The 18,795-nt window shown below is 37.0% G+C and overlaps 1 protein-coding gene across 1 annotated transcript; it reads left to right on the top strand.

Annotated features, from left to right (window-relative positions):
• The first annotated feature begins 684 nt into the window (after window positions 1–684).
• Window positions 685–3,593, top strand: pnpla1 (patatin-like phospholipase domain containing 1). Its single transcript, XM_063465025.1, has 9 exons — window positions 685–892; window positions 978–1,210; window positions 1,309–1,374; window positions 1,466–1,678; window positions 1,896–1,956; window positions 2,094–2,288; window positions 2,498–2,615; window positions 3,140–3,262; window positions 3,407–3,593. The coding sequence occupies exons 1-9, from the start codon at window positions 685–687 to the stop codon at window positions 3,591–3,593; spliced, it is 1,404 nt and encodes a 467-aa protein (XP_063321095.1).
• Window positions 3,594–18,795: the final 15,202 nt, after the last annotated feature.

Raw genomic sequence — 18,795 nt, 5'->3', positions numbered from 1 at the left:
GCATGACGTAAAGATCAGGCGGAAGTCAGTAATTGCTACAGGAGCCTGGGTCATGCTAAATCACTGTTTCCAACTTTAGAAACCACAAAACATTAACAACCAAGTGTTAACATGACTGAAGTAAAGATCACAACTCAACAAAATGAGTGTTTTAATCTTAGACATTAACAGTCCCATTAGTCTCCAGTGCAGAACCTTCTATACTCTGAAATATCAGTCAAGTAATTATAAATTAAATATTGACTATGACTCCTATATATGATACGGATAAACAAGAATGTATGTAAGAATGTAAGAATGTATCGCAGAAACGTTTTATTTGCAACAGCTGGTAGTTTATCAGTTTATGTGCACTCAGTAAAACTTTCCACCTTCTCTCATCTTGTTTAAAGTGTTTTTATTCAAATAGTATATATGTGAAAGTATTTTGGTTTATGCATTGCAACCATGGAGCTACACAACCTCCCAACATTAGAAATCCTTATTTTACCCCCTGTTCACATGAGCATGACCAACATGCTATGTCTAATTGCAATGGATTTAAAAACACTGACTGTGAAACCCTCTCCCAAGATCTGAGTGGATAGTTCATCTAAGTTTGCCTTAGCTTGTTCTCCATTTCTTTTAAAAAAAAGTTTTTCTCCATTTACAATATTTAAACAGATCATTGAAAAGCCTTAGAAAATGACCCCTGGAGTTTCCAGTTGTCAGTACACTGAAAGTCCTCAGTCCATCTCCTTTTCTGGATCAGGCTTCCTGGCCACCTACCAGTTAGGGGTTGCCCAGTGCTTCCTACATTATGCACCTTGGATACTACACTCCGCACCTAGCATCCTTGGCTCATCTGCTGGATCTCTGGTAGCAGCTGCTGTGGTTTGTGAAATGAATCTAAGTAAGTGACTCTTTCTTATGTTCTGCAATGACTTCTGTTGGATGTATTCATTACACATTTATTCCCCCTATCCTCTAATTTACAGTTACCATTCGGGATGAGATGATTCATTTTGCCAAGAAAGTGAAGTCTTTTACCCTTGGACCACTTAACCCCTCAATCAAGTTTTTTCACTGGCTGGAATGTATTTTAAACAAGCATCTTCCGTCTAATGCACACCAACTGGCCAACGGTCGCCTTGCTGTTACCATGACCCGTCTGACAGATGGCGAGCAAATTCTCATGTCTGATTTTGACTCCAAAGAAGATGTAGTACAGGTAAGTTTGCTCTACTGTTTTGGAGCTCAGAAATAAGAAAAGTAAAAAACAAACCTTAATAACCATGTTGACTAAAAACTGTTGTGTGCTGTGTTCAGGCACTGCTTTGTAGCTGTTTTTTGCCTGGTTACTGTGGTTTTGTACCTCCATCATTCAAAGGAGTAGTGAGTATTTGGTGGCCTCAAAAATTCCCTCCACGCACCTTGTGAGCCCCGTTTTCGAAATAAAAATCCCAAATGTTATTCTCTGCTGCAGTTCTATTTGGATGGTGGCTTAAGCGGCATTCAGCCTATAGCACCTGGTTCCTCCAGTCGCACATTGACCGTATGCCCATTTTCTGGAAAGAGTGACATCTGCCCTGGCGACGCACCATGTGGGCTGGACATTGTAACGCATGGTGTCACTTTCAAGGGCAATTTGGACAACAGCTTCAGGTTCATCAATGCCCTTTACCCAACGACTTTGGAGGTCAGACCCAAACTATATGTCGCCATATCCTATACTGTCTGTATCCTCATCTCTATTCTCAATCTATTATTGTGTAATAGTAGCAGTTTGTGTTTAACATTTTTAGAAATATAGCACAGGAAATTAAACATTACATTACAAAACATTACATTATTTTTGATCTTTTATTTCATTGTGTCACATTTAATTATGTTTATGTCATTTTTTCCCCCTCCAGAATATGGAGGAAGCCTTTCACAGTGGCTACAAAGATGCTGTTCATTTCCTTCAGAGTAATGGTGAGTCAGGTGCTAGTCAGAGTTACAAACAAACAAACAAACAAACAAACAAACAAACAAACAGTTTTTCTTGGCTAAACTTAATCTGCCTAACTTTCTCTTTAATTTCTTTCTCTCATGTTCAAAACTGTCCCAAGGGCCACTTAGCGTTAATCAAAATATCACATGGCTTCATCTGGAAACCATGGAAGATGAAGAAGAGAAGAAGAAGCTGGAAAACGGGACCACCAAACTGACATCTTTTATAGACAACGGAACCATTCAGATGAGCAACTCTACTACACAGGAAGCTGCACAATATCCTCCTCTCCATTTTGATACAGTGAAAAACGGTATGCTTTGAACACACTCACAGGCACAAATATTACTAATAGGGAAATAGCAATTTTATAGCAATGTAAATGAAATTTGACGTTGGTCAGTTTATCAATGTGATGTCAACAGAACGATGAATGATTTAGTACAACGAAATTGAACCAAAACATTCATATTGTTCCACTTTGCCTTTGCAAAACTATCTTTGTTCATGTCTGCATTTCAGTGTTGCTGGGCAATGTGATGACTGATCTGAACATGTTTGGACTCCCTGCAAGAATCCTATCCTACCTGCTCCTGCCCCTCATGCTGTCTTATTATGCTGTACTGCAGAATAGGGACAGGTAATGAATACACTGAACACAACACAGACAGGCCAGCAGAAATTTTGTGTGCTGTGAAACTCTCTGTTTTTGTTTGATAAACAAAGAAGAAAGAAAAAAGCTCAATCTTTTCACTAATGACCATAAAATTTCTGAGATGATGTAATCATCATGAGGTTGCTGGAGAATTCCTGGAAATGGCTGCTAACTCTTGGCAAAGAAATAGATGATGACAGAGTTCTGTAATTCCTATATTTGTGCAAAGACGTAATGTGGTAATGTTCTCGTATACCTTTTAGAATTACTGATAGCAGTGCTTTCCATTCTTTATCATTATGCAACATTACATTAGCTGAAGCTGTATTTATCTCATTTTAAATTCTGGTGAGGACCAGACGATATTTCCTAATATGTAAAACCTCACAATTAAAGACAGCGTATTTTCTTTTTCACATTACTGTACTTGTAGTTTGTTATTTACTTTTTATGCTTCAGTAACATCTGTTATGCAGATGCAATCACTGTGACCTCTCTATTTCCACCAGGCTGGAGTTGTTGTTCAAGCAGATGCCTGAGTTTCTTCTTTTGACTTGGCACACCATGAGAGTTTTCGCCTTTTTCTTTTTCGAAGGAACTGTCTCTACCTTCAAGAAGAATATAAATGAAAAGTAAGATGGCATCTCTTATCTTAAATTATTACACTGTTTATTGCGTATAGGATTTATATAGAATTATTTTACTTGAAATTTTAACAGTTTTCAATCTCAAGTATTTTAGCCAAACTCAACTGAACTTGAATATCTGTGTTTTAGCATCATGCCGGTCATCCGGGCGCTGTGGCAGAAAGACCAGGCACAGTCTGAGGCATCACAAGGCCGGAGGCAGCCATCATCTTTCAATGAGTTTTCTTCACATTCAGAGAATGCCAGTCAAAAATCATCTCAGGTTTACAAGAAACCAAAAAAACAGTCTTTGTCAAATACTGATGTAAACAAGTGAAGTGCATTCTTTGTACACTTAGTCAAACATACTTTGTGAAGTGAAGCCTGTATGAGTGCAGATTTCCATTTAACATGTTTTAAAGTGTTGAAGGTTGAGTTTAGAGGCTTGTAATTTACAAAAGCTGAGTAAAATATCTGTATCTATGTTTTCATACTTTTGAAATTGTATTGCTGAGGCAGTGGAGTGCAGACCTTCACCGAGGTGGCATAGTTTTGTCATTATTGGTTCTTTAACACTCAACATTGTGCTGGATGTATTGTAGAATTCTTTAAAGAATTTATGAAGAAGTTATGAAACCAACCAGTCAGACAAATCTATACCTGAAGGTGTTTGACCTGAAGATGGTATGATGTAAAAGGTAATTGAAAGGTGGTAATCAACCCTTCAGAATCACTTTAATTTCCTTGGAGAACATTATAACTACAATCTTTAAAATGCACTATGGTTAAGCTTTTCTAGAAAAAAAGTCAACATGGCTTAGTCTTCAAGGAAATTAATGAAATGTTTTATAGTTTAAAGTCATTTTTAATACCAAAGCACAAAATGTGACAGCGGTTGTGGTATGTCTGAAAATCAAAAAATTGCTCCTGTTTTTCTACAGTAAGTGCTCTTTCAGAGTTTAAAAATCAGAACATCACTGACAAAAACACTCATGGTTACGAATTTAGCTGCAGGGTGATGGTTAGTCCTGTGATGAGCTGTTACAAAATAGGGCTCTTTCATTTCTCAGCCTTTTCAGGGTAATCATTACCTCACTATCATTTTACATCGATTCGGTGGTGAGTCTCCGTTGCCTATGGCATGTCTTCATTTCATTTCCAGACCCAGCTTCATAAAGCTCAAGGAATTCTGGGAAAGGGCACAAATACTAATGTGTGACATGGCAAGTTTGATGTCGAAGGAGCAGAAACCTACTTTCTAAGGCTTATTTGCCTTGTATCAAGTCTTTGTGTTGCTTTTCTAAAATTTAGCTGTTAATAGCTCCTGTCTTCCAGTCTGTGCTTGATGCTTTTGGTTTCATTTGAGCAACCTGTTGCTATAAATTAGGCTATATTCAGTTGTAGCCTTAGGACCTTCTTCATGTTTGAGGCTTTTCTGCTTAATGACATTTACAGTATTGGGATTAAATTAAAGTAGTTTTTTTTTTAAATGATATTGTGTTTGAAAAATAGATTTTATTCAAAACTACAAAATCCACCAGGATTTTATCTCAGTTGCTGAAATGTGAATCATGTCACGTGCACGTGCCTGCTGCATCTGCTTTTTCATGCTGTTCGGGAAGAGTACAGTGTATTTTTAAATAGCCCAGATACATTCTATACATTTATTTTATTTTTATTTTTTTTACAGAGGCCAAAACATTTAGACTTCAGCAATGTTGCCATTTGTAGCTGTTGACATTGATCGGTCTGTAAATGTCCGACCCTATACTTATTCCCGGATTCTCCGGCAAAGATTTTTCAGTAGTTCATGTTAATATTTGTAGCCTTAAATATAAGATTCAGGAAATTCAGTCACTGTTGTCAACAAACAGTATAACTGTGCTGGCTATCTCCGAGACTCATTTAGACGCTGCCTTTAAGAATAATGAATTCGAAATAAATGGTTATAAGTTGTATAGCAAAGACAGAAACAGATTTGGTGGGGGGGGGGGGGGGGGTAGCCCTATACATTAATGATAATATGGCAAGCAAACTACGAATGGACTTAATGTTTGATGATCTGGAAATTGTGTGGGTTCAGTTACACCCGCTCTATGGCAGGGCTGTATTAGCAGGTTGCTGCTATAGACCCCCAAGTAGCAATATGTTGTATGTAGAACGAATCTGTGAAATGCTGGAAAGAGTAACTGAGGAAAACAAAGACATATTCTTATTAGGAGACTTTAATATCAATTGGTCAGCTCTTTCTTGTCCTTTAAGGAAAAAGATAAGTTCATCAGCATCGACTTGTTGCCTGTCTCAGATCGTCAACATTCCCACCCAGGTCACGGTCAACGCAGGAGGTCATAGGTCATCATCATGTATTGATCATATTTATACAAATGTTCCAGAGCATTGCTCAAATATTGTTTCTGTTCCAGTTGGTTATAGGACCATAATCTTGTAGGCTTGACCAAGAAAATGAAACCACTGAAAACTGCACAAAATATTATTTTTCACAGATCATACAAAAATTTCAGTGCAGACAAGTATATTAATGACGTAAAGGAAATTCACTGGACTGACATCTGCCTCGAGCGTGACCCTGAAATGGCATTATCTATGTTTATTGAAAACTTTTGCTACCTGGCTGACAAACATGCCTCCTTAAGGAGATGTACTGTTAAAAGAACTACGCACCTTGGCTAGATAATGAACTTAAGGCTGCAATGTCAGAAAGAGATATAGCAAAAGTAAAAGCACATAAGTCTGTCAGTCCACAAGAGTGGGCAAGATATCGTAAGTTAAGAAATCAAGTAACTAAATTGAATAGGTGCAAGAAGAAAGTATATTATCAAGTTAAGCTCAAGGAGACCAATAAGGACAGCAAGAAGGTGTGGAAAGTTTTAAATAATATAATGGGTAGAGATCTTGCTCCGGTGGTGTCACACATCTACACGGATGGAACGTTTATAAGTAAAGCTAAGGATATAGCCAATTATTTTGTGAATTACTACAGCAATAAAATAACAAATTTAAAATCTAATATGAGCAGAGGCGATCCCACCTTATCACGGCGTCTTATACAAGATGTTATCATGAATAATAAGCAATGCCAATTTAAGTTTGAGACAGTGAGTGTTGAGATGGTAGAGCGTTTATTAATATCACTTCCTGACGATACATGCTCCGGCTCTGATAACATAGACAGTAAACTGCTCAAAGTTGCAGCCAACTTTGTGTCCCTTCCTATATGTCACATATTTAATAGATCTTTTGCATGCAGCTTATTTCCATTGCAGTGGGAAGAATCGAAAATAATTCCTATTCCTAAAAACAAGAATGAAGTTTTTAATGGTCTCAATAGCAGACCTATTACTGTTCTAAATAAAATTATGGAGAGGATTGTCGATGATCAAATTCAACATTACTTAACAGAAAATCATCTACTCACTCAATTTCAACATGCTTACAAACCTGGTCACTCCACCAGCTCAGCTCTCATTCATATGACAGATAACTGGTATAAACATCTAGATGATGGGAACCTGGTCGGGTTGGTGCTGCATTTGATTTGATAAATCATGATCTCTTAATAGATAAACTAAAATGTTATGGATTTTCACCAACTGCTTTGTGCTGGATGGAAAGTTATTTGTCTGGAAGAAGGTAAAAGGTTAATTATAATGGTTATTTCTCTGAGGGCTGTGAAATAAACTGTGGTCTACCCCAAGGCAGCTGCCTCGGTCCACTTCTCTATTCAGTTTTCATGAATGATCTGCCGTATGTCCTGAATAAATCTCATCTTGTAATGTATGCTGATGATTCCACCATGTTTTATTCAGCCAGTGGCAACTCTGAATTGACCAGCGAATTGCAACAAGATTTGCTGAACATATTTGACTGGATAAGTAAAAATAACATGATTTTAAAGGTATCCAAATCCAAATCTATGTTAATAGGAAATAGAGTACGCTTAGTCAACAGCCCACAGCTAAATCTTTCCATAGCTGGATCGGTATTAGAACAGGTCACCCAGATTAAATTACTTGGTGTTACCATAAACCACCACCTTTCATGGTCTTAGCACATCGACTCTGTTATTAGGAAAATGGGACAGGGCATAGCTATGGCTAGGAAATGCTCCTTTTATATTACTTCTTCAGTTATGAAAGATGTCATTAATGCACTAGTATTATCTCATCTAGAGTACTGTTCAATCATTTGGTCAGCAGCTAAGAAGACAGATCTGAACAGACTTCAGTTAGTCCAGAACAAGGTGGCCAGATTAGTGTTAAGGTGTTCATACTATACAAATATCGATAAAATTCATGACTTTCTTGACTTTCTCTAAAAGCCAAATTATACTATGGCTTACTTGTATTTTTAAAGAAAGCAAGACTGTTAAACACACCATATTTTTTTTCTGCTCAGTTGCAGTATCCAGACGAAATACATAATCATAGTACACGATTTTCAACAAACCGCAATTTGGTAACTCCTCCAGTTAAAAGCAACTTTTTGAAAAACTGTTATATTTAGAGCATCTTTTCAGAGGAATAAGTTGCCTTATGCAATTAGAGAACTAGCTTCTATTCATAATTTTTAAAATCACTTAAAAGCCTATTTAGGCGGCTTTTAATGTATTGTAAATATTGTAAGAGGGCATTGTCATTTGTAATGGAAATTTGTGTATTTTGTCATAGTGTTATTCATACTTATATGCTTATATTTTCACAATTGTAAAACCTTACTGTGGATGTAAGAGCCAAATTGTGCAGATATTTTGCATCCACTTTATTGTGTAATATTTTATTTGATTGTATTTGGTGGTTTGGGCCCCAGGAAGACTAGCAACCACTGTTGTGGAAGCTAATGGGGTTCCTTATAAATAAGCAAACAAATAAACAGAGATGACAGAAAAACACATCAATGGTGTCAAGACAGGCTTAAATCGGGGGTGTGGCTTTATTAACGAAAGTACACCGCATTCTCGGGTGACCATCTAATCCACCTTTCACACTCCTGTCTGAATGGTAACATGTGTTGACACAGAGAGGAACAGATGATTTTGATCTCTCAGTTCCATGTCCTTTTTCATACAGATGGCCTGCTACCTGCAGAGAGATCCTCTTATATAATAAATGTGGATGGATGATACAGATAACACACACATCTGGTGCTGTTCCGCATCAGCCACTGATCCAGCCAGTCAACTGGCAGTAAGCTGGCTTTGCAAAGAAAGAAAGATGCCCTTGCTGGTTTTTCAGTTTTTGAGAGTATGTGGCAGACTTGTCATATAAAGACAACATGGGATAAAGGTTGGAAATACACAAGTTCTTTTCTTTGTGTACTTGTAACGTTAAATTAAAAAACTTCTGCCAAACTAGGTCATAACGTAATGCAGAATGAGATTCATCCTCTGTCAGGATACAATATGTAAAAAATTTAACAGCATTCTCAAAAAAATTAAATTAATGTGTGCATTTTCCATTGGGCCCTGAATTATATATTGTTGTTTTTGTTTTTTGTTTTAACTGGGCACTTACTTGTCAAACCCTCTGCTCAAAAGCAATAAAAAAATTAGGACTGACATCAATAAAATTGAGTTCACATTACTCACTGTCTCTTTAATGACAATATCTCTAAAAGTACATTACTTGTGATTGTACCAGTGATTATACCATAGAGTGTTTGCTACGTGAGGAGAGGAATAATTAATTCTAGGTTTTTTTTTTTTTGCTTCTTTCTGAAATTTCTGTCACTGATAAAATGCTGCAGAGACACATCTGGAGGTTGACTTATTTTTTAATGATAGTCTTATGCTTTTTTGTTGCTTGAGATGATGAAAATGGGTTTTGACAAATACTGCCTTAAAGGTATAGATGATCTCCATCTGGTTCTCTGTGCTATTAAAGCACACATGCATAGATAAACACAACGTCAAACCAAGAAAAACACATCAGATATATCTCTCTCAGTAAAAATATGTATCGAGTGTTTGTGTCAGAGTTTATGCTTGTTTATCTTTGCCCAGTGTCACTGAAAACAATTCTACAAATGAAAGTGAGCCAAAATCTCTCATCAAGTAAATACAAAAAGGCATTTTTAAAATTTATGATTTCATTTATTAAGGAAAAAAGCTCTCCACGTGTCTACCTGGCCCATGTGAAAAAGTAGTTGCCCCCTAACGCTAATAACTGGTTGTTAGATAGGGACACAGGGGTCAGCCATACAGAAGCCATATAGAAGGAAATACTAAACAATCAGGGAACTAAACTGGGACCACAAGAAACTAGACCCTATAGAAATAAACTATAGACAAAGAGAATTTAATACATAATTCATAATACAAAACGACAAAAACACAGGAACTCAAAACACTGGGTCAGAAAACCCAGGACTCTGACAGCTTGAAAACAAGAAGAACATTAAATATGTTATTATTATTATTATTATTATTATTATTATTATTATTATTATTATTATTATTATTATTATTATTGTGTTTATGTACAGCTGTTTATGTCTGTGTTGTCATACACGAGGGAAGAAAAAACTGCCGAAAGGGCAGGTTTTTACTAGTTGAATTCATGAATAAAAATAATTGTGGCTCTAAGGGTATCAATGCTGATTTTGTTGTTGTTCTACTTTTGTTGGGTCTGAAATGTCATAACAACTATTGTATTGATTACCATATAATCTGTAAAAAAGGATAAATGCTACTCACTTATGTGATGCAACAATGTTTCCTGTGATTCTATCAGCAGGTCATAATTGGAATTTCATTAATTAATACCTGCAAAGATAATTCCCATCATCCTTAGCATCATCACTGTGACCTTATTGACAAGTTCTTACAAAAACTCTAAATCTTTTGAATTTAGAGCCTGGATGATTAGACTGAAGAAAAGTGTCTTATTTTTGCTTTTGAGCAACACTAAGGAATGCCATTTCCTGGTAAAGCAGAATATTAGTTTCCTGTTTGACCTGTCTGACCCTTAGAACTAAACTTCATCTAATCATCCTTTTTAATTTAAGTTTTTCCTGGTGACTATTGCATGTGTGTAGTGCCTCCAGTTTAGGGATTTTTGGCCTCAGTGTCTAAATGTAGATCTGTGTAATTTCAACAATCAAATGCTTTGCTTTATTTTATTATTATTATTATTTTTTTTGCCTGTCATATCTGGCACTTTAGCAATCAGAAATATTGTCCTAAGGCCAAGAAAAATGCCCAACAGATTTATTTTCCCAATTGGACCATCATGGCTTTTGCTATACTGGTCCACTTGATTGTCATAGTTTATTTGATCTTTATTATCATTATATTTTTATTTTAAGTCAATACAATTAGAAGGGACAGGACCAGAGGACGGGAAAGAGAAAGAAGAAGGAAAGAGAAGTTGGTAAGAGAGTTAACAGAAGGAGAGGAGAAAAAAATAGAGGAGAAGAGGGATAGAGAGAGGACAGACACTAAAAATCAGCTTGATCACCTGCTGAAAAAAAGACACAAGCAAAAAGCAGACAACACAGTAGGGAAACCACAGCAACAACGAACATAACAGTAATGTTAAATAATTAATAAATATGATTATTTAAATAAATGTAAATAAATTGAATATAAATAAATAATAAATATTGAATGTTACTGAGCAGCATACAGTACTAATAATGCATGATATGTTTAGATGCAGCAGCCAACCCAGACAGTGTGTGCCTGTGGGTACCTGTTTGTACACCTGTGTGTGCGAGCTTGTTCGTATTCATAAAGTTCTACATATAAGTGTCTAATAGCAGGTGTAGCCCTGGCCCCCAGGACATGAAGCAGGCATGGACGAGATCCAGGCTCCAGACATCTAGATGCCCCCCAGACCACGAGAGCCCAAGGAGGACCACTGCAGAGGCAATCGTGCCACCCACCTAGAAAAGAGCTGAGGAGTGCCTTGGATGGGTGTCACCCAGCAGCCACGGTGCAGAAGTCACAGGGCTACGCCAGAGCAGACCAGGCCCAGATGTCCGAGATCTGAGGGGCCCCCACACTCAAGGGGTCCAACTGAGCTGGGGGGGCTTGGTCAGATTTGATTTTTGTGGTTAGAAAAGCTGATGAAAGTTGATAATAGTTAGTAGTTATTTTAAAATAAAACAGATTATGTGGTGTCACCATTCTAAATCTTTTTTAAGCTGTAGCAACCCTGTTTGTTGTATCAGGAAAACCAGTGAAATGAATATCAAAGTATTATCTACTGTTTAATATGCCCTCATGTGTGAGACATAAATAACAAGAGCCAACTGCTGTGTATCTCATGACTGGATATGGTGAAACACTGTTGTGTTCTGAAATTGTTGCACAAGAACGTGGTTTAACCACCGTTCCCGTGTTACCGCCTCATGACTGGCAGATAAGCACAGCGGAAACTCTTCACAGATGAGATGATTGTATTCATGCTGATGTTTTCATGCTGTTATTCCCCCCTGTCCTCCCCAACCCCATCCAGAACACGATGCTTCCCTCTGCACAGTTGAATAAATTCCGCCTGTTGTGTTGGCCTTAGGTGATCCAGCTAACCAAAATGAAAACAGGGTTTTTGTTTTGCATGTGGCGTTGCATTCTGCTGGTCCCTGAAATTGAACTTTTTATTCACAAGTTGTTTTTGATTACCTTCTACATAAACCCATTTCTACACAGTCTTGCCTTGTTAATGGTTTAATGTTTGACATTTTTCTCATTAAACTCCATTTATACCATCTGACAATTTTTAATAGAAAAAACTAAAACAAAATACCCCCCCCCCCCCCCCCCCCCAAAAAAAAAACAAAAACAAAAAAACAAAAGAAGCCTAAAATCAATCACAAGGAGAAAAACAACAACTACAACAACCAGTGAGCCAATAAATCTGTCAGGGTCTGTTCTGTAATGTATGTATACACACCATGACAGCAGGATCACCGGATGCAGTTAATTATGGATGAAAGCACACACACACACACATGCACACACACACACACTGAAGTTCAGAAGAGGGACACACCAGTCTTCACAGAAATTCTCTCTCCCATGTGTCACACAAACTCTGTCTCCAACCTAGGCTCATTGTGCCCTCCTCAGTCTTCTGTCATCTATCTCGCTCCGTTTATCTCTCACTCAGTTGTGGAATTTTCCATCAAAGCAGCTCGTTAATGATGGAGCACCCTCATGCATCTTTAAGCATTTGACAGGGATCTTCCACTGTGCAGTTTCAGCCCAGTGCTCACACAAATCACACACACTGAAACCACTTTTTCTTTATTTAATGTTTTCTTTTTTTAATAAAAGTCAGCAATGTAGCTACTTCGTTTTCACTCTACAATAATAATAGAACATGAAAAACAAAACCAGGCCCAATCCTCATTTGATGCTTAAATGTTTAAAAGTTATGTGATTCAGTACATATCTTTGTGGGTATTTACAACTGTTTCGATCCATGTGAATGAAATCCTGTCAGAGATTTACATCGTGTGTGTAAATGTAGACAACCTCCTGCTGTCACCTCCACCTACACAATGACAAGTGTTGAAGCAAAAAACACAAAGCGCTCCCTGAGCCAGTCAATCAAAATGTTATTTTCGCTGTACCTGAATTGACCTGACTGTTGATGGCTGCTGCCATCATTATGTTTTCAAATTCCACTATATTCCCATCTTGTATACATGTGTGTGGTGCCCTCTGTACATGCATAGGACAGTGAAATATTTATGCTTTTTTTGAGGTTTTCACATAAGTATAACTGATTTTATGATGGCCACAGCACCACAAAAACAAACAAAATAAAATAGACTAGTTATACATTATAAAAACCACACATTATTGAAAGGATATTCCTTTAGGATAGTTGTGAGGGGAGAGTGAGAACCAAGAATTCAAAGAAAAAAAAAGAGGAGACCGTCATGTCTTTATGAAAAGTAAAAAAGTTTCAGATGCCATGGTTTGACATTTGTAAATTTATATATTATTCAATATATATGTTTCTACAACAAATCCTGAAGGTAATCTGGAAGTATCTTTTACTCTGTTTGGGTAACCCCTTGGATTATATTACCAATTACAATTTTGATGAGGTATCTAGTGTCTGTAATGGAACACAATTTTAGAAACCTAACCAACCTTGCCAGGGATGTAGTCGGATTGACTGGATGTTGTTAAAACCCCACTCCAAGAGAAAATGGGACACACACAAACACAAGCCAACATAAACACATTCTGGATAAATAAGCAGTAGGATTAATATCAAAAGCTGTTTTTACTTCTAGCTGATTTGATGGCTGATATTTTGATTTAGCATTTTAGATGGGTAAGTCCTCTTTAAATTTCTCTCGTAATCCATGTTAGCGATAAGGCTCAATTGTGTTACTAGTGAAAATACAGCTGTTGCAAGCTTAGAGACCTGAACCGTCATCAAAGACAACAATGATGTATTGGTATGAAGGCCTCCTCTTAATCTGTTAAACGAGGATAGGAAATTGGTTTAGCATTAATGATATGAATGAGTAAAGTCCTTGAAAATATGCCTGTTGTCTTAGAATACATAGCAACAGGCACCAAACCAGTTCCACTGTATATCTGACAACAATAAAAACAACTCTTAATCGGAATAAAGAACTGCAAAGTGTGTAAACCTGACAGTTAGATGAAAATCATTTCACTGAAATGCAAGTATGAAAACACAAACTTTATTTTTGATGCTTCTCTTTCTAGTTTCTGTTGTGCGATTAAAAACTTGTGCTATTTTTTTGACCCTCTGAATTTAACAGGCATTGCTGTGCCTATAAAAGTCATCATAGTTTACATTAAAATATAACATAAAAGTACAACTGTTTAATGTGAAATTTTAACTTCTTTTAGTGGAAAAAGAACAGGTACGTACTAATAATAGATATAACAGATTGCATTGCAATTATCTAAAAAATGATATGGTTTACTGTGCAATTTTCTATACTAACAGACCATCCAAGCTCCATGTTGCACTCCAATGTGTCGAATCAAATTCTAATATTTTATTTTTTATATCACTTAGCAGGTATTTGATGCACACATTCAAAACAAGCAAAAGAGAGCAACAACAACAAAAACTATCTGTAAAAATACAATACAATGTGCCATTTGTTAATTAGGGAATTTTCTGTATATTTTTTTAAGGTTTTGTTTTGTTTTTTTTTGTTTTTTTGCTGCACCTGAATGTGCAGTGTTTAAATTTTTCAAGGATTCTTTTTCCACTGTACTTTTTAACCACACTCTGAATTTTTCCATTTATGGAATTATCAGTTTAAAAATATAGTGTATTGGCAGGACATTTCCTGTTTTTTAAGCATTTTTTCCACTATAGCTGTTAATTCAGCCAACAGGAGTAGTGAAGTTTCTTTAACAGACAGATTTGCATCGTCGTTAATGTGAAATGTCACCCACTGCCTTTGTGATAATAATAATAATTTAGATTTTCATAGCATCTTTCAAGAAAGAAAATTAATCAACAGGGGTTTAATGGACAAATGTTACTCCTTTTGCATACTACATGATGGAAGTAGTAACCTTTGTTCATAAAAAAGGACTTGCTAACTACAATGTGCTAAAGTTCATCACAATTCTGACTTTTATTAGCTTAATGTTGTTCTTCTTGAAACTCTAATTATTGTATGATTTCCATTGTGTGTGTGTGTGTGTGTGTGTGTGTGTCTGTGTGTGTGTGTGTGGACGGGTATTAACATCTTCATGGGGACCAAAAATTGGTAGTTTACTATACTTGTGGGGACAATCAGCCCTCGTGGGGACCAAAATCCCGGTCCCCACGAGTTTGAAGGCATTTTTGAGACTCAAAATGTGGTTTTAGTGTCAGGGTTACAATTAGGTTATGGTTAGGTTTAGGGTCAGGGTCAGGGTTAGGCATTCATTTTTGATGGTTAGGGTTAGGGTAAGCGGCTAGGGAAAGCATTGTGTCAATGAGATGTCCCCACAAGGATATAAATACACACATGTGTGTGTGTGTGTGTGTCTGTACGGGTTCTTACTATTTTGGTGGGGAGAAAAATCTGAAATTTACTATACTGGTGGGGACCAAAATCCAGGCCCGCACAGGGTTGAAGGCATTTTTCACATTCAAAATGTGAAAAAGCAGCTAGGGAAAGCATTATTTCATTGGGATGTCCCCACGAGGATAGCAAACCAGACATCTGTCTGTGTGTGTGTGATCTTTGTGTGTGCCAGATATCTGTTTCACTCGCAACCTTCTGCACCTGCTTGTAACTTATCTATATGACAGTCCACTACCACAGACCAGGTGGCGTGTGAACTCTCACCTTCCATCTCCTCCCAGGTGTCATTCAGTCCTCCTTTCTCTCTTTTCAGTTGCAGCTCCCTTTTCACTCATTGCCCTTGGATGCCTCTCATTATGATCATAATCTGGGTTATATATTCATTTTTTGAGGTTCCTGTTATAGAAATTTCCTGGAGAAAACAACCTGTTTTAGTAAAGCAACCACAAAGTCATCTGAGGAGCAAGAACTCTCAAATAGTAATCATCTGTTCTCTTCAGCAGCATTTAATTTGAAATGTCAAAAGCACTGCTTGTTTTATTGTTCCCACTATGAATATTTATATTTTATTTAGGCACAGTTGGTGTGGAGCACCTACAATTTCATTGTACATGTACAATGACAATAAAGGGCTATTTTATTCTAACCTTGCAAAATAACACAGCATTTGTGATGTGACACAGGAGGAAATTCAGCTATTGCTAATAGGAATTTCTTGCAAATTCAAGGTTAGAAAGACTGTTGTTAATCATCGAACATGCTGTAATCTTCATTTTAACTTCATTTTCAAGATGAATGTGTAAAGGCACACTACAACAATCACACAGTCTGTCAGCTCATGTGGTCGTGTTTACCATATTCTCTGGTTACGTGTATATATGTCACTCAGAGCCACAATTGTTGCACCGACAGTCATCATACCAACTTACTCTAATAGCATATCTTCACTCAACTACTCATAATCAAGGCATAATTATATAATAAAACTGCTTTCTGAAGTGTATATATGGGGAAAAAATCCAACTTTAAGATCTATTTTAATGTGTTTTATACATTTCTCATTTCTCATGAGGTGTGTGATATCTTTTAAATTTGCATTTAAGATACATTAGTAATATATAAACATTTTCTTGAATGTCTGTATTAGATATACATTCACTGGCCACTTTGTACACTTTTACACCCTTCAGAATGCCTTAATTCTTTGTAGCATGGATTCAGCGAGGTGCTGGGAATATTCCTCAGTGATTTTGGTCCATATTCAGATGATGGCATCATACAGATGCGGTGAACGAACACCCATGATGTGAATTTCCCATTACATCCCATCGCAAAGGTGATCTACTGTATTGAGATCTGATGACTGTGCAGGCCATTTGAGTACAGAGAACTTATCATGTTCAAGAAACCAGTTTGAGATGATGTGAGCTTTGTGACATGGAGTATTATCCTGTTTTAAGCAGCTTCATGGGCACACTCTGGTCATAAAGAGATGGACATGGCCAGCAACAATATTCAGGTACAAGCTGGCATTTAAATAATTCTCAGTTTGTTCTAAGCCACTTAAAAGCCAAATGAGAAAAATCCCCCACACCAATATATCACCACCACCAGCAGCCTGAACTGTTCATGCCAAACAGGGTTCTTCCATGGTGTTTAACAAAATTTGATTCGACCATCCAAATGCTAAAGTAGAAAATGAGACTCATCAGACCAGGCAATTTTTTCACAATCTTTGATTTTGGTCAGCACGTCCAGATTGTCGTCTCAGATAACTGTTGGTAGTCCTGTGCTGCTATAGCCTATTTAAACTTCAAGAGGTCACAATCAGTGCACATTGCTATTATGTTATGTTGCAGCAATTCTGGAATACTCGGTACACAATCATTAACATCATAAAATCTGCAAAAGCAGAAATTTTTAATCACTCACATGATTGTGGTGTCAGTGTGTGTTTGTATCGCCGTTTTTGCTGTTCACCTTTTCACCCTGTTAAGTGTCTTCTCCTTTTCACTGGCAGTGATTTGGTTTCTGTTCACTTTAGCCTCATTCACTTGATGAGCACTATCATGAGGATTCATGAAATTGTGCTGATAAGTGAAATTTATTTAAAATTAATTTTATTATATAGACACAATATTTTGTATTATTGTTTGCTAGATCTGGAGAATCCAAAAATACCTACATGGTTAAAAAAAAAAAAAAAAAGACTATATGGCACCAGTGTTTTGATAACTATATTGCAAGTGGGCACAATAGACTATTTCACTGAGTCCACATTTAGGCCTACACCTAATGTGCAGTACAGTTCAGATGATCCACATGTACTTTATTGTACTGGTTTATTTCACTGACAGGAGTCTTCGGCCTGAGATGAGGTGTCATATCTACAGAGAACAGTATCAGGTGAAGCTATCTAGCAATATAAGATAGCAGACTTCTCCATGTGAACCAGAGACTGGCATCCTGTTGGTACCTTACAGACTACTAGTGTTTGTGTGTGTATGGCACTAGCATTACAGTGAAAGCAGAGACTGCTTAATGAAAGTCATGACGAAATCTTATATAACATTGGGGATTTTCTTACCTGAAGGGGAACACAGAGGGAATACAAGAAAGTTAACTCCTCTCTATCGCCTTTTGTGTCTCTCACAAAACATGCACACCTATGTATCTCCATTCACACAAGCACAACTTTCTATAAACACACCAGTGCATATAAAACATGAGAAGAAAACATTTAAAATTAGAAATTAGAATATGGGTAGATCTTCAGGTTATCTTTCCACTATTATTATTATTACTGCTATACAATATGATGTAAAATGTGAAGCCTTATACTTATAAAATTAGCAAACATGTAAGTCTCAGTCATACAGGCCTAGAGAGCGATCGGTGCAAGGGGCAACATTTTTTCCCAGTAATCTGTGGTTGCCAGGGAGGTCAATGACCAGTCTAGGCCTGCGCGACTTGGGCTTTAGGAATCAATTTCACAATGATAGCCAACAACGTCCACTTGCCAGATGGTTGGAGAGTACACATTTTTCCCCAGAGATTTCAGTTGAGTGGTTACCAGATTGTTGCTGACCTGTCTCTAGCCTGTGCAAGTGGTGCCTAATCCAGCAAAGATCCATCTAAGGTGCAACTTTTTTGTAAAATTGGCATGTACACCAAGCTACATATAGACATTCAAAATTCATCCCAAAGGTAAAATACTGACATTACTGATACTTACTGTCAATAATGTGAGGCTACGTCTGTGTCTGTAGGCCTATTATAAGCCAATCATCATCCATTTCTAATTAATGAAAGTATCCTATATTGCCAGGATAGTTCTCCACCTGATAAAATTGAACCCGGGTGAAACAAGGGAACAAGTAAATCCACATCTAAGCAAAGCCAAATTAAAACCCAGTAAATATCCTGATGCATGAGTAGTTTAGTAATAAGCTAATTGTGTAAAAACCTTCAAAGATCACATTGTGTAGAAAACC

This window comes from Pelmatolapia mariae, linkage group LG20 (assembly GCF_036321145.2).
Source record: "Pelmatolapia mariae isolate MD_Pm_ZW linkage group LG20, Pm_UMD_F_2, whole genome shotgun sequence".
Taxonomy (NCBI): Eukaryota; Metazoa; Chordata; class Actinopteri; order Cichliformes; family Cichlidae; genus Pelmatolapia; species Pelmatolapia mariae.
This window is presented reverse-complemented; position numbering and strand designations above follow the sequence as displayed.